Here is a 16603-nt window from a genome sequence, read left to right as displayed (position 1 = left end):
TGTCTTTGATGCTGGGACCAGGGAGCCGAGGAGCATGAGGTGGCCAGCAGCACCAGGTAAGAGTTTTTTTTGTATTCGCCCTGCTCATGCTCTCTCCTCGCGCTCTCTCCCCTGCACTCCCCCCCCCCCCCGCAGCCCCTCCACCAGTTTTATCTCTGCTGCCACTGAACTATTCACTATTGCAGATTTTTGGTAAATGCCAACAAATGGTGGAATCCTATAAATCAATGCACATGTTATTTTGGACAATGCAGCATTCAAGAAACTATCAAAGACACCAAACATCTAGGTGAACGTGAGTGTCATCTTTTTCATGTTCTAGAAACACAAACTTTATTGCAGATCTAGGGTAGCTTAAATGACTTGATATACTATGAGTTGCTCATTGTCTAATTTATAATCAGATGATCGTCTACATTCTAGTCTCATACACCCACAATACTGCCCCATTTTTCTTCAGTTTAAAGTTATTCTGGACTTTTCCAAAAACATTTTTTAATAGACCTGAAGTACAAGCTTGGGGATGCTAGAAAGCATAAACACCACGGAAGAAAGATAGCGTATGCGAGGTTTCCAAGTACTAATATAAAGCCAGTCATGTCCTTTCGCTTGAACAAGATGCATCACAACAGTCTAAGATTGCTTGTAAATAAAGCTGCTCTAGGGCTAAGCATCACACATTCACATTCTGGGCAACAGTGAGTTGAATGCTAGTGTGTTTTATCTTTAGCACATTTAGTTACCTCTCATTTCACGCTTCTGAGATTGGACCAGTCTTTCTGTGTCCTCTTTCTCCGACTGAAGGCGTTGAATTTCTTTTGCAAATTCAGGGATTGTCTGTTAAAAATATTTCATAAGTGGTTATGCTTTATATGCATTCCTCAATATTACTAGTTATTAAATGGATACAAAATGTTTGCCTTATATCCATTTAGCTATTACTTTTCTGAAGCTGTATGACAAGGGACCATGTCACAGAAGAAATATATAGTAAGATCATGGTAAATTAAATCTCTTCAGATGAAACCAAAACGAGAATTTATGCTACCTTTATCACAAGCACTTCTGGCTACATAAGGACAGTAGTAATTGATTGAAAAGAGAAAAAAAATGTTTAAAGAAAATGAAGAAATAGTTTGTTATCCTGCAATAATTAAAATAGGGGTCATTCACCTCCATCTCAATAATTAAAATTCTTGAAATGGAAAGGAATAAAGTTTTCTAAATGCATTTTAATATTCGCTCCTTACATCTGACACAATGTGGCTTAAATTGTTCCATAGTAAATAATCAGCAGCCAATCCCATCAGAAAAAAAACTTTTGTCTACTTTTCTGTCTTTGCCTTATACAGCATCCTGCACCTTGTCCTCTAAACTACTGTACACCAACTACCATAACATGTAGAGCCTCCTCTTTATAGAAGTTGAATCTAGCATTGAATGGAAGTAATATAAGTGGAAAAGCAAAACTGAGCATCACTGCACAGTTCCTGTTTGCCAGATAGTAGCCGCTTAGGACAAGTGACATTGCAATTTGATGACTAAAACAAAGTGGCCACACAGACAACTATACAAAATATGCTTCTTTATCCTTCTACAAGCGAAATACTTAGGATGGTAGAAAAATAGCCTACCCGGCATCTGGTCATGCTGACACAGAAAATTTATTTTATCTAAATGGAGCAAAAAAAAGAGCAAAACTGTAATCCTATTCCGGTGGTTGCTAGAATCTGCCTCTCTTCCATATAATTGTTCTCTAGCTTATACCCAGATCTTCTACCTCTCAGAAGATTAGGATATGAGGTCCTCTCTAACACAAATGTCTCATTTGCCACTCAAACCAATGCTGTGGTTAAGGTTGTCAATATGCAACTCTTCATTGTTTAGAACATTCTCCATCTTCTACAAACCTCTCATCAAATTAATCAAATATGTCTTCTGACGTGGCCACCAGACTACTGCTGTGTGATCTATAGAGGGTTTCCAAATAACTTTTAGACAGACTTATAAGGCTCAAACGTTAGGCAGCTAGAATGTGCCTCGACCTATAAAGATAATAATCCAAGGTGCATCCCTAAGAGGAACTTTGAGGCACCATTCTAAAATGTGATCCACGAGGCCCCCTCCATGTGGTGGGAATACAGATAGTGTGTCCTGGATCCCTACATTAGTGCGCATCAAATTATCTCTGATTCAGAAAAACACCTTAATAGTGAGCAACGCAGGAGAATGCTTGGCTTTAGACTTTTCAAGGGTCTGTGATTGTAAATTATAAGACAATTCTTTTCATTCTACTGAACTGTTACATCCAGAATACATCTTAGTTCTAGTATCTCAGTACTCCAAATGTATCATAAGATGACAACCACCACTTCACAAAAGCTCTAACAAAATACACCACTCACTCACCCAGGCAGGTTATTAGGATCTCAGCACACAAATGATGATAGGAGGAATGCTTGAAACTTTTCCAACCATTGGAATCGCTCAAGGTAACATTCTAACCCATTGTTCTTTTGCCCACCATGCCATCTCCGATTAGACCCAGCCATATGTAAATCAGTCTTGACCCTGCTCCAGAATGTGTGTATTTTTCAATTTCCTAATAGTGATTCCTACAGAGTCTCAATTGCTATTAGGAAATCACAAAAGAAGAGGCAGTTGCCGGCAAGTACTGCTCTTGCACTCATCCTTTGTATTCACACCCAGGGTTTTGTCCATTATGAGAATACAAGCAATTGCTCAATTACTGGAATTTGTTAATAAATTAATATATGTTTGGAGTTTCTACTACAAATGTATGCATAAATAAGAATTAGGTGGGTCAAATACATGTTGTACAGTGTAGTCTGTAACGTTTACATGATTGTGGAAATCAATCATATTTACAGTTTTGTCGGGTGACTGCTGAATAACAGACTCAGTGTAAGGAAGTTTGTAAAACATCTCTCAAAAAGAGGGTTAAAATATTTATTTGAATAATCAAATAATTAAAAATTAAATATGAGCTAGGGACCCATGCAAAATATTCAAGATCCACAGGTTTTGCGATTGCAGGAATGGGCAACTATGAGGTGAAAACATGTAGCTAATAATTTTCCACTTATGTGCATACTAAACCAGCCAGCAAATATAGTATTACAGTTTCTCTGTGAGCCTATTTAATGCCTCTCTTAAGCAAATCTGTTCACTTTGATGCCCTATGCCCTGCAGGAAAATAGAACAGCCCCTCCAAATACATGATACAAATATTCTGTTAACACCACTTAAAGAAGGTGGTGATCTTTCCATCCTTCCTCCCTAACATGATCAGGGATCTAGCTGCCCTCTGTCTCCTAAATACCGAAAGTGTTCAAGCCCAGCAGGGTCATATGTTTTCCCATGGGGGTTGCGGGGAAGAATACCCATAATCAAATCAATTCTAACATACCTGTAAACCTCCAACCAAACTTGATTTAACACCACAATAAAAACCATATTCTCTTATTTCCCTTCCAGAGTCTTCCATAGTGTATATGCTTTGTCAGCCATAGATTGTAAAAAGTACAATCTATGGAGAGTAACAGACAGAAGGTGTTTCACAATAACAATTTATCAGCTGAGTCCTCCACTCCCCAATAAATATAAACAGCTTTTTCTCACCTGGAATTGTAAAATACCCTCATACTCAGGGAGAAGCTATGAAACCATAAATAACACTTTTTGTTGCTACTAAGGGATAGGCACCATGAAGACCTTTGGTATCACCCCACCACACAACAACCTGCATTCATCTTTCCCCATCCTATGCTCATCTTTTATCAAACGATATTTTAAAAAACAGTCCATTCTTACTGTAGACCCAAGAACACTTTAACTTATCTGCCCATCAAGAATGAACCCGGATAACAGTACTGACTCAGATTTACAGGAAGCTATACCTTTAGGGAATCCAGTAAGAGATTTCTTTATGTCCCCACAAAGGGGAAAAACATGCTACAGTTTATTAAAAACTTTAAAAACTCTACAGAATTTACGTAGATCTGCCACAATTGTGAGTTTTGTTTTTTCTTAATTTTGCATTTTGAACTGGTAAAAGGAATCCTCTGATATCATAATTGTTAATCATGTATTATAAGAAGATTTTTTTTATGTTGCTAGTATTATAGAAATCCAGGTGACACCGCCTTCTGTACCTGAAAAAACACACTCCACAGGCTCGTTGTGATAAGAAAATTTTTATGGCAATGCGTTTCAATCTCCCAGAGATCTTCCTCACAGCCAATAATAATAAAGTGCACCACCTCCCTTAAAAAGATTCCACATACACTAGACCTAGTGTAAAGACTTTAAGCCTTTCACAATATTAAAAGAAAGATAAAGCAATACATTTTAAAATATACAATTCATCAACCTCTAATTATATCCATAATACTTACTTAGTCAAATTTATATTCATAAAAGTACTCAACACACATGTGTTATGACTAATAAGATTAAATCATGTTTACACCATTTCCAAAAGAAACTTATACAGATACCTATCCTCTATCCACCGGCCAAGTGGTCATAAAATATATCATGATTTCTTACACATAATTAATTCTGAGCAAGTCTGAACAAGTCCTAGAACATATCTTAGATAGATAAATATGAGTTAATTCGGAGAGTGGGTATATGAGTCGGTTAATTGGACTGAATCGAATAATGAAGGGATAGAAGAGGGAAGAATCTGGAAAGGGTTAATTGGGAGATTGTAGTAGTAAGATGAGGTTTTGATGAGTAAAGAAGAGTTGGAGGAGAGAAGAGTCTATAGAAAAGGATGAGGGAGATCATAGTAGTAAAATGAGGCTTGGGATGAGTCAAAGTACAGGTACATGAGAGAAAGTTGAGATAGAAAATAGAAGTATATGATGAGACAGTGTAGTGCATTGGAGAGAGTGTTTTTTTCTTGTACAGTAGGAGTAAAGTAATACATATATAGATACATAATTACATAGAAGGGAATGGGAATATATGTGTAAGGAAGATAATATATTGAGATTTAAAGTTGTATAGTATAAACACAGACGTTCAAGTGTTGCAGTATTTAACCCCTTCGCTGCCAGGCCTTTTCCCCCTCCTGTGCCAGGCCTTTTTTTGCCAATTTTTTGTGCTTTCAGCCTCCTTCCAGTCAGTGACAGAAATGGGCATGAAACCAATGCTGGATCCCAGATACCTAAACATTTCTGAAAAGTAGACAAAATTCTGAATTCAGCAAGGGTTTCCTACAGAAAATAACAACTGAAAAAGAAAAATATTGAAATTGAGGTGAAAAAAACATAAATTTTTCTCTATGTTTTACTCTGTAACTTTTCCCTGCAATGTCAGATTATCGAAAGCAATATACCGTTACGTCTGCTAGACTCCTCTGGTTGCGGGGATATATAGGGCTTGTAGGTTCATCAAGAACCCGAGGAACCCAGAGCCAATAAATGAGCTGCACCCTGCAGTGCGTTTTCATTCTATACCGCGTATACAGCAATTCATTTGCTGAAATATAAAGAGTAAAAAATTGCTATCAAGAAAACCTTTGTATTTCCAAAAAGGGCACAAGATAAGGTGTTGAGGAGCAGTGGTTATTTGCACATCTCTGAATTCTGGGGTGACGATACTAGCATGTGAATTACAGGGCATTTCCCAAATAGATGTCTTTTTTACACACTCTCCTATATTTGGAAGAAAAAAATGTAGAGAAAGACAAGGGGCAATAACACTTGTTTTGCTAATCTATGTTCCCCCAAGTCTCCCGATAAAAATGATACCTCACTTGCGTGGGTAGGCCTAGCGCCCGCGACAGGAAACGCCCCAAAGCGCAACGTGGACACATCCAATTTTTTGAAAGAAAACAGAGGTGTTTTTTGCGAAGTGCCTACCTGTAGATTTTGGCCTCTAGCTCAGCCGGCACCTAGGGAAACCTACCAAACCTGTGCATTTCTGAAAACTAGAGACCTAGGGGAATCCAAGATGGGGTGACTTGTGGGGTTCGGACCAGGTTCTGTTACCCAGAATCCTTTGCAAACCTCAAAATTTGGCTAAAAAAAACACATGTTCCTCACATTTCTGTGGCAGAAAGTTCTGGAATCTGAGAGGAGCCACAAATTCCCTTCCACCCAGCGTTCCCCCAAGTCTCTCGATAAAAATGATACCTCACTTGTGTGGGTAGGCCTAGCGCCCGCGACAGGAAACGCCCCAAAGCGCAACGAGGACACATCCAATTTTTTGAAAGAAAACAGAGGTGATTTTTGCGAAATGCCCTAAAATAAATTTTACCCCCCTCAAACCCCCCCTGCCCGGGAGCGACCCTTGCCTACGGGGTCGCTCCCCCTGCTTCACATTGACGCCAAAAAAAAAATCCCCGGTGCCTAGTGGTTTCTGCCCCCTTGGGGGCAGATTGACCTAAAATCGCCCAATCTGCCCCCAAGGGGAACTGTAGCCTTGGACGAGGTCACCTCGTCCAAGGCACAGAAGCGGTTAAAGGTGGTTTATTTGTGTATTTTATAACTCCTTTTTTCAATAGTGAAATGCTTGTAGATAATATTTGTAATAGATCAATAAAACAGAGACTCAAAAAGCATCTAATCACACAACTTGTATGGATACTATGTAATGACCTATGTATATGTTTAGCATAGTACAAAAATACATATATATATATTTATGTTGAAACGCGTCAGTGTGTGGTGTACATCGCCTTTCCTTTGGTACACATTATTAGCGGAGAAGGTCAATCTCCAACATCAGCACTAGCAACAAAAGTGCACTGTGTTCATTCTGACCAATTAGTTTTATATATATATAAACATACATATATATAAAAATACATGTATATATATATACACACACACACACACACTACTGAACTGATTCGCACCAAACCACAAAAAGCACACTTCCTGAACCAAGAGCTAGCTTTCTGCCAAATTTGGTGTAATTACGTCAAGGGGTTCAGGTTGTAGTCTTGTTAAAAAATTCGAAAAGTCCCATGGATTTAAAATGGGGAAAATGTGTTTGTGACCCCCCTTTTTCTCATCCTTGCTTGACAGATCCCCCCAAAACTTCAAAGACAGCAGCTGAACTTATCAAAGTACAAGTTTAGAAAATATAGTGAAGATTCGTCAAGCGGTGCCAAAGTTACTGCCAAAACAAAAAAAGCTCCGTCTATGGTTAAAAAAAAATCCTAACTATAACTACGTAGGTTTTATTATATATATATATATGTATATATACATATATATATATATATATATATATATATATATATATATATATTAACTGTAAGTAATCTTTACATCTGTTCAGCAGGCCTAAAGAGTATGTATATATTGTTAGAAAAATATATAGTTATTCTACATATTTGAACAAAGAAATACATATATCTAGATATATATACATATAATAAAATTATAAATGTTAACATACACCGGGATATGCTGTACATTGCTGTTTGAGTATGGAAATTATGTAAGAAAGAGCTAACTCTTGAGTAGTCTTCCGAAGATAAGATAGCTATCCGTGGATCTTATAGCTAGGAGTAATGAATTCTATAGTTTGGCCGCTTGACCCAAGAAAGATACACCACCTATTGTCTTTTTCTTGTATGGTGGGTTTTTGAGGCATGGTGCCAATCTTGAGCAGGGGTTCCTTTGTTGGATGTATTTGGTGATGTTATTCCTGATTAAAGTGGTCCTGTTCCATGCATTGCTTTGTGGGTGATGCAAAGCAGCTTGAAGATGGATCTTCTTTCAACTGGTAACTAATGTAGGGTCCTCAAGGCAGGGGATACGCCAAACTACTTCTACATGGCTTTACATGTAGGAGTAGTCTGGCAGCAGAGTTCTGAATCCATTGTAGTCTTTTCAAGAGTTGATCTGCGGTATAGGCCATTGGCGTAATCCAGTTTAGACAGTACAAGAGAGATAGTAGCCTGGACCTTGTGTGGAAATCCCAGGTGGGAGAAGATGTGTTGCAGAGTTTTCTTGGCAATAAAGCTTGATTTTGCTAATTTGTCCACTTGGGCATTCATTGTTAACTTGGAGTCCATGGTAATTCCAAGAATTCTTACTTCCTTAGATACTTTAAGAGGTGGTCCCAGATCATCAGGCCAGGACCAGAGTGGGTAGCCACATGTGAGTGATCCCGTTTTAAAAGCATTCAGTTTGAGATGGCTCCATGTCATTTACTGATCAGCAGCTCTGAGGAAACTGAAGATTTATGGGTTTCAAATGTCTTTGGGGCTTTCCAGTTTAAGGAGTATTAGTGTGTCATCTGCATAGTTGTAGCATGTGAGCTGAAATTCACTGATCATTGCCGGAAGTGACTTCATGTAGATATTGAAAAGCATAGGTGAGATGATTGAGCCTAGAGGGACTACTGCCTTTGTTAAGTATGGTTTGGATGAGAAAGGGGGAGTATGGATGACATTTATTCTGTTTTGAAGCTAGGATATGATCCATTCGAGTGCAGTCCCCTGCATGCCGGTTTCGTAGAGTCTTTGTATTAGGGTGTCATGGTCAAATTTGTCAAAGGCACCTGAGTGGTCCAAGAGAAGTAGTACAGCTATAGTATGTGTGTGTGTGTGTGTGCCTTTGGGAATGATCCTGGTGCATTTTGGGTGACTTTAGAATGTTTGCACTTGGGTACCATTAGATCCAAGTCAATGGTAAAAGCATTTCCTGAATGGCCTTTTTGGAATTAGGAAATACTACGTACATGTGGTTAGGAAATCCCAAATAGAAAATCCCTTTTTAGCAATTTCCTATTTTGCAAATCGCAAAATGCCATTTCTACAGGGTAGGAATTGCATTTTACTGTCTCACATATTCCTTTCATACATACCGTAAAACATTTAGCATTTCTTAACGGACCGAAATAGCGATTCAGACCGTTAAGAAATGCTAAACTCATTTGTACATATGAGCCATAGACTCGCACTTGTTGTTTCACAAGGTGTCATCTATGAAGACTACAAACTCAGTTGCACTTGTTTGATTAAGCCAGGAGTCATCTTTAGAATTGTGAACTCTACTTCACTGTTTAGCCTAAAAATTAGTTACCACTGTTGATTATAAACTTTTTGTAAACTTCAATGTAAGTATATTAGCAAAAAATATCCTTTGCACTGTATGCTAACATCAATGCTATTAACTATCTAGTATTCAGGGACAGGATGCAAACATACACCATTAACACATTAATTTCATGTTAATTATCCACTTGTCATTCCAAACGCAAACCAGGCATGAAAGGATATTTTTTCTATTGAAAGCTGCTCCTGTTAACAAACAAACGATCTGTAATCCTGATTTTGTTACACAGTTACTATATTTAGCTTAATTATATTTCAACTCAGAAGGAAGGCCAAATCATGATAGTGTAAATACAGAAAGTGTCAACAGAAATCATAGACAATATTTAAATTTAAAACTACAATGCTCAAACTACAGTCATTATTGTTTTGAATGTCAAAACCCATGTAGTACATACTGTGCCAAGCTGTGCAACCAGGTGTTTGACAATATCAATGTGTGTCTATTTCTTTCTCTTGTCTCATTGCCTTCTCATCTAATGTTGGGTTCCAAATTCTGGTTAGGTTACATTAAAACAGTGAGTGTATACGTGAAGCAGGAGCAGCATTCTAATTACTGTGTAAGCAACAATCCTTGTCCCATTAAAGGTCAAGTTACTTACCTTCAGTAACACCTTATCTGGTAGAGACAATATTTAGTTGCAGATTCCTTACCTTAGAATTTCCCCAGGCGTCAGTCTGGATCCAGCGATTTTTATCAAGCAGAACCCCTACGTGCTTAGGTGGAGTTGATCGGCCACTCGTCCGTCGTCGCCCACACTGGATATGATGTTGCAGGTCCTATTTAAGATCCACCCTGGCGCGCTGACCTCAGTTTCTTTGCACAACTTTCCATACCAGAAGCACAGAGCCATGGAGAACACTGACCATTAGTGCGTAAAACTAGGGCCCTGAAAAAGGAATTCCTGTCCCTTCTATTCATTTCGCAGAGCGGGGAGGATGGGTGGGTCCGAAAGGAATTTGCAACTAGATATTGTCTCTAGCAAGTGTTACCAAAGTTAAGTAACTTGTCCACCTGGGAGAGACATTTAGTTGCAGATTCTTTACCTTAGAATAGATACCCAAGCAATTCCAATCCCAAGGTGGCTTTGCAAACTAAGATCACACCAGAAAGTGCTGTAGGACCGTACAGGCAAAGTGCCTTTCCCTACGGACCTGACTATCCAGGCAGTAGTGCTTGGTAAATGTGCACAGAGATGCTCACGTTGCCGCATTACAGATATCCAGGACTGTAACTCGGCATGCTAATCCAGTGGTTGCAGCTTTGGCTGAAAGAGCACACAAGCCATCAGGGGCGTTGCTTCTTAGCCAATATGTAGCATATTTTAATACAGAATACGACCCATCTGGAGATAGTTCTCTTCTGAGCTACCCGACCTTTCTTCACACTCAAATAACCTTCAAAGAGTTGATCATCCATCCGGAACTCTTTGGTACAATTAAAGGTAGGATGCCAATGTTCTTTTTGCTTCCAGGAGATGGAGTCTCTCCTGTTTCTAAGAAGGATGCAGGGGTGTGTAAAAAGTAGGCAAGGTGATGGATTGCCCTACATGGAATTGTGTGACCACTTTTGGTAGAAAGGAGGCCCAAGTGTAAAGCAATACTTTGTCAGGATAGATGGAAAGGTAGGGTGGCTTAGATGACAATGCCTGAAGCTCACTCGCCCTGCAGGTAGAAGTGATGGCCATAAGGAAGGCTGTTTTCAAAGAGGGGAGCCTAAGAGGACAATTGTGGACAGGCTCAAAATGAGTGGACAGGCTCAAAAAGAGCACACATCAGAAAAGTCAAAACCAAATTCAAGTCCCATTGGGGCATAATGAATGGGGACGGAGGAAACATATGTGTAAAGCCTTTAAGGAACCTATTTACAATATGAGATTTAAACAAAGAAGGTTGAACAGGCAACCTTTAGAAAGAGTGCAGACAAATAGCCTTTGAGAGTGCCCATAGCAGAGTCCTGTTGGGCCAACAAATGTATAAACAATAGAACCTCAGATAGAGGGGCAGAAAGGGGGTCAACAGACTCGTCTATGCACCATGTCACAAATTTCTTCCAACAGGCGTATTCCGTTTCGGTGAAGGGATGCCTGGCTGCCAAGATTACACTATAGACTTTGGGCGGAAGGTCAAAAGCTGGCAACTGCTGCCGCTCAATCTCCACGCAAGAAAGTGGAGACTGGACAGATTTGATGGAATACCCTTTCCTGCTGCTGCGACAGATGATCCTTCTGAATGGGCAGTTGGATCACAGGATTGGTGGGCATGCTCAATAGGTTGTGATACCAGACTCATTGTGCCCAGTCTGAGCTCCACTCAAGATGAAAAACATTGCTGAGCGTGTGCCAATGCTGACATTGATCATTCTCTGTGGAGGTGAACATATCTGTTGGAAAATGGGTTATTGATAGGGCAGGTAGGTACCTACACCTAGCAACAAGCCACTAACCTCCACATAGGTACAGTTAGGTCTCAGTAAATTAATCCCAGCTCAACCCTTGGTAGCTTGGCAACGAGCGTCAAGGCTTAACTTAGGAGACAAAGTGTAAAGCATTCAAATATCACAAAACAGTAATTAAATAAAACACAGGAAACAGTTTAAAAATCCAAAACCAATTTATAAAAATAGTTTATATTTTTATCTTTAAAATGACACAAAAACGATTAAAATCGGTTCAGGGGAACCGGAGATATGAATTTTTATAGAATTATTACTTTTCTAGCGCTTAGAAACAAAAAGCGCCAATCGGGTCATCTGGTTGCACCTCGACCGGGGCAAAGTCAAACTTTCAGGCCGACCGCGATGGAGCCCTGCTCGGCTACAGGTCGCGGGAGGCCTCGGTTAAAAAGTTACCTTCTGACTTAGTCTTTATTTTGAAGTTTTTCTTCACCGGGACTAACCTGCCAGTTGAATCCGACCTCCTGGAGCCCTTGTCCGGATACGCGATGTGGGTTTCCTCGGTGGAGACTTTTACCTTCGGACTTAGTCGTTTTTTCGAGATGACAATCCTTCGACCGGGGTAAACCTGGATCCTGATCCGACGTCCATGGAGCCCTTCTCGGATACGATGGCTGGGAGGTCCCGGTCAACTTTTTACGTTCCGACTTAGTCTCTTTTTTGGATGTTTTTCTTTACCGGGACGAACCACGAAGTCAGGCCGGGTCGCGGTTGAGGCAAGCCGGCTAGAATTTCCGCGGCGGGTCGGTCCCTCTCTGGAGCTTTTTTCAAAAAATTCTCAAATCTTTTCCAAACTTCTGGGGCTTCACCCACAGCTCACCCCAAGGGTCCAGAAGTTCTGTGATGGTCCTTGGGGGGTGCGGACTTCAACTCCCAGAATGCACCTGGCGCAAACTCCTTTTTGGCCACTGGACAGTGGTCAGCTGGTCGCTTTCTTCAGGAGTTGGTGCAGGGGACTCTGGTTAGCAATTTTTCACCTGTAGCAAACAGGGAGTCCCTCCTTGAACCAGTTGAAGCCAGGCAAAGTCCTTCTTGTGGTGAAGCCCAAGTGTGCAGCTGGTGCAGTCCTTCTGAGTGCAGGGTCCAGGTGCAGGCCAGGGGTCCAGCAGGGCAGTCCTTCTTCTTCTTTAGTTCCTTTCTTGTTGAATTCTGGAGGGGATCTGAGGTGTGGGGTCAGGTCTGCCAGTTTTATCCTTGCTCCTGGGTGAAAAGCAGGGGGGTCCTGATCCTCCAATCAGGTACAGGGTCGTCCCCCTGTGATGACCACTTCCTGGGAAGTGTGGCAAAAATCCATCCCAGAAGGCAACAGTCTCCAAAAATCCAACATGGATGAATCTGATTTTTGGAGGTTACATCTGGCTGAGCCCACCCACTGGTGTGGCTAAAAATCATAAACACACCCCTCTCCTGCCCTCTCCTAATCTAATCAAGGGGGCACCTAATTGTCTGGGGTTGCAGGATGTGGGGGTGTTGTTGGGTGATGCAAATGTCCTTCTCTGCCTTTGAAGACCAGTTTGGCAGCCCTCCCCCTTCCTGCCTCACCATCTGCTGAGGGGAGATTCTCTCCCCCAAGCACATTCCTTTGTGTGAAGTCAGGCCACTTCACACCTCATCAAGGTAGCCTGGCAGAAGCTGCTGCAGGCTGGCCAATCAGAGCACAGCAGCAAAAACAATGCAGAGCTGAAATTGGCAACTTTTTAGGTAAAGTCTAAACTTTTTACCTGAACTAGTTAAATTAAATCCAACAACTGGAAGTTGTGGGATTTATTATAACAATCAATTTGATACCAAATTCTTGGTATGTAACATTTAAGGAGACTTTAAAATGTAAAATAAAGTCTGCCCATTCTAGCCTATGAAGGCCATTTACTTCAATGAGGGAAAAACGAATTTGGCTGTTTTTACCTCACCAGGGCTTATAAATCTATTTTTATAAAGTCCCTGCTTATAGTTACATGGCACCCAGCCCTAGGGGCACATAGGGCACACCTTAGGGGTGACTTATATGTAAAAATAAGGTAGTTTAAGACTTTGGAAGTACCTTTAATTCCAAAGTCGAATTTGCATATAACTTTAATTTAAAAGCAGCCAGCAAGGCAGGCTTGCTTTTAAAATGACACTGGGCACCTCAGCAGTGCACCTAGGTGTGCACCACCTATGCTGTGGTCCCTAAACCTACATGCCCTACCATATACTAGGGACTTATAGGTAGGTTAACTTAGCCAATTATAATTAGCCTAATTTGCATATCCATTTTACACAGAGCACAGGCCCTGGGACTGGTTAGCAGTACCCAGGGCACCATCAAAGTCAGGAAAACACCAGCAAAAAGAGGAAAATGGGGGCAAAAAGTTATGGGGCCTCTGCAATCAGCCCTGTTTTCTCACAATATCTAACCCAGGCTCTCCCCACTGCTGAAAGAGACCTTGCACCACCTCTGGATGATGATACCATTCGTGATCAACTAAGCATTGTCAACTGCGTTTGTCCCTTCCAACGTTCAGAAGAGCCCGCCAGATGTTAAACCACCAGGGAAATGACCTGTTGTTCCAGCCACGACCAGAGACACAAAGCCTCTTAACAAAGACTCCAAGATCCCATCCTGGCCTTCTTGTTGCAGTACCACATAGTGGGGGTGTTATCCGTGAATACCTGCACTACCTTCCCTTTGAGAGAGGGAAAAAATGCTTTCAATGATAGTCTGATCGCCCGGAGCTCCAACAGGTTGATGTGGAGTCCAGACTCCGCCGGAGACCAGATGCCTCTGATCTCTGCCTCTTCAAGGTGGTTGCCCCATCCCAGGAGTGACGCATCTGTCACTACTGTTAGAACTGGTTAGGGAAGGGAGAGGGATCTGCCTTTGAAACAATTGCTGTTCGTTAGCCACCACTGCAGATCTTGCACAGTTCTCTCCGAGATCTGGACCATGTCGGAGAGATTCCACTGATGCTGCGCCCACTGGAACATCAGGTCCCACTGCTGAGCCCACATATGCCATCTGGCATGTGTCACCAGCAGGATGCAGGAGACCATGAGGCCCAGCAGCCTCAGAGTCATTCTCACCGAAATCAGGATAGAGGCTGAAACATCAGCATCATAGCCGGAATATCCTGGCACACCGCATGCGAAGATGAGCACAAAACTGTACTGTGTCCAGAATCCAGAAGAGCTTTGATGAAAGGGAGCATCTGAGAGGGAGTCAGGTGTGACTTCAACACTTTTATGGTGAACCCCAGCAAAGTCTGGAGGTGGGAGACAACAGCCTGAGGCGAGCCCACCTTCAACAGCCAGTTGTCGAGATAGAGGAAGACTGAAACCCCTGATCTGCGCATATAAGCTGCCACCACCGCCATTACCTTTGGGAACACCTGAGAGGCACCGTAAGGTCAAAGGGGAGCACGTTGAACTGAAAGTGCCCTTGGAATACCATGAACTGCAAGTAACATCTCTGGGCAGGCAGGACAGGAATGTAGAAGTAAGTGTCCTGCAAGTCGAGTGCTACCATCCAGTGTCCTGGCTCCTGGGCAGATATAACCTGAGCCAGAGTGAGCATTTTGAACTACTTCTAGAGGAAGAGATTGAAGGACCGAAGGTCTAGGATAGGGACCAGAAAGTAGCAGGAACAGCAACCATGACCCACTTCTGGCACAGGGATCCTCTCTATGGCTCCCTTGACCAAGAGAGCAGTAACCTCCTTGCAGAGAAGTGCCAAGTGATCCTCTATCATCTGATCGAAGGATGGTGGCATGGATGGAGGGGTAGTCTTGAAGGAGAGGAAGAGGCCCCTTCGGACTATCTGCAAAACTCACCTGCTGACATAATAGACTGTCAGCGGAGCAGGTGATGGTGAATCCTGCCTCTGACTGGTCCCTGGTAGGGAAGAGTCAGACTAGGAAGGTTTGGTGTCCCGACCAATGGTTCCTTGATCCACAAGGGCAGTGGCTTCCACGTCCCTGGCCATGTAGAGGCTGGGCAGCATGCATGGGACGGTGGCTTGAGGGGAACGGACATGACTGGCACCCTTTCTGTATCCACGAAAGGGGCAAAATGCAGACTGAGGGGCAAAAGGCAGTCCCGAAGTCTAAGGCCCTTGACGTAGCACGAGAATCCTTTAAGCGCTCGAACTACGAGTCTGCTTTTTCTCCAAAGAGATGGGTGCCATCAAAGGGCATGTCCACAAGGTTAGATTGGACATCCCCTGAAAAGCCAGACGTCCGCAACCAGACGTGGCACCTCAGGGCCACTACTGATGCAACCGCTCTGCCCAGTGACTTCATGTCCAGTCAAAAGCTCATCATGAACTTTGCTGTGTCTCTCCCATCAGCAACTGCTTGAAAACGTACAGCCTGGGCCTCCTCCAGGCCCTGTGGCACCACTTGCGCAACCGTATCTCACAGCATGTGGGAACAACGGCCCAAAAGGTATGACTTGCTCACCAGTGACAGAAAAATAAATGTACTGTTACAACAATGCCGCCGCTGCCTGCCGCCTTGCTCCTCTGCTCTCCTGGTTTCCCAGCAGTTCCTGGGACACCAGCACAGGTTCCCCCATGCAATCCTGGTGCTGCTCTCATGCTATGCCTAACATGAGAGCAGCACCATTATTGGTGTGAGAGGCTTAGGCCCTCATTCCGAACCTGGCAGGTTGGCCCGCAATGCCGGCATTGGTGGCTGAATCCACCAGCCGACATGGCGGGCCAACCCACCATATTCGGAACAGGGTGAGGGCCGCTATTGGCGGCCCTCACTCACCGCCAGGCTTCCGCCGTCAGGCAGCCTGGCTGTGAGTGGAAACACTATCCGCCAGGGTAGCTGCGCTACCCTGCGGATAATGTTTCCACTTCTGCCAGCCTTTTCCTGGTGGGATATCCCACCAGGGAAAGGCTGGCAGAGGGGGTGCCTCCGGAACACCGCTGGGGGCCCCTGCACTGCCCATGCACTTTGCATGGGCAGTGCAGGGGCGCCGGTGCAGAGCCCCGTGGCGCAGGTCATGATCTGCACGACAGGTGCAACTGCACCTGCCCCACAGAGGCATTGCCGTCA

At 42.7% G+C, this 16603-nt stretch overlaps 1 protein-coding gene across 1 annotated transcript in view; it reads right to left on the bottom strand.

The window, feature by feature from the left end:
• MYO5C (myosin VC) overlaps window positions 1-16603 on the bottom strand; it is a 717152-nt gene that overhangs the window by 261882 nt on the left and 438667 nt on the right. The window contains exon 26 of the mRNA XM_069222459.1: window positions 744-837. Coding sequence (XP_069078560.1) covers window positions 744-837 — 94 coding nt within the window. The remainder of the gene's footprint in view (window positions 1-743; window positions 838-16603) is intronic.

The sequence above is a fragment of the Pleurodeles waltl genome, chromosome 3_1 (genome assembly GCF_031143425.1).
Source record: "Pleurodeles waltl isolate 20211129_DDA chromosome 3_1, aPleWal1.hap1.20221129, whole genome shotgun sequence".
Classification (NCBI taxonomy): Eukaryota; Metazoa; Chordata; class Amphibia; order Caudata; family Salamandridae; genus Pleurodeles; species Pleurodeles waltl.
Note: the sequence above shows the minus strand (reverse complement) of the source record. Positions and strands in the feature narration are given on the sequence as shown.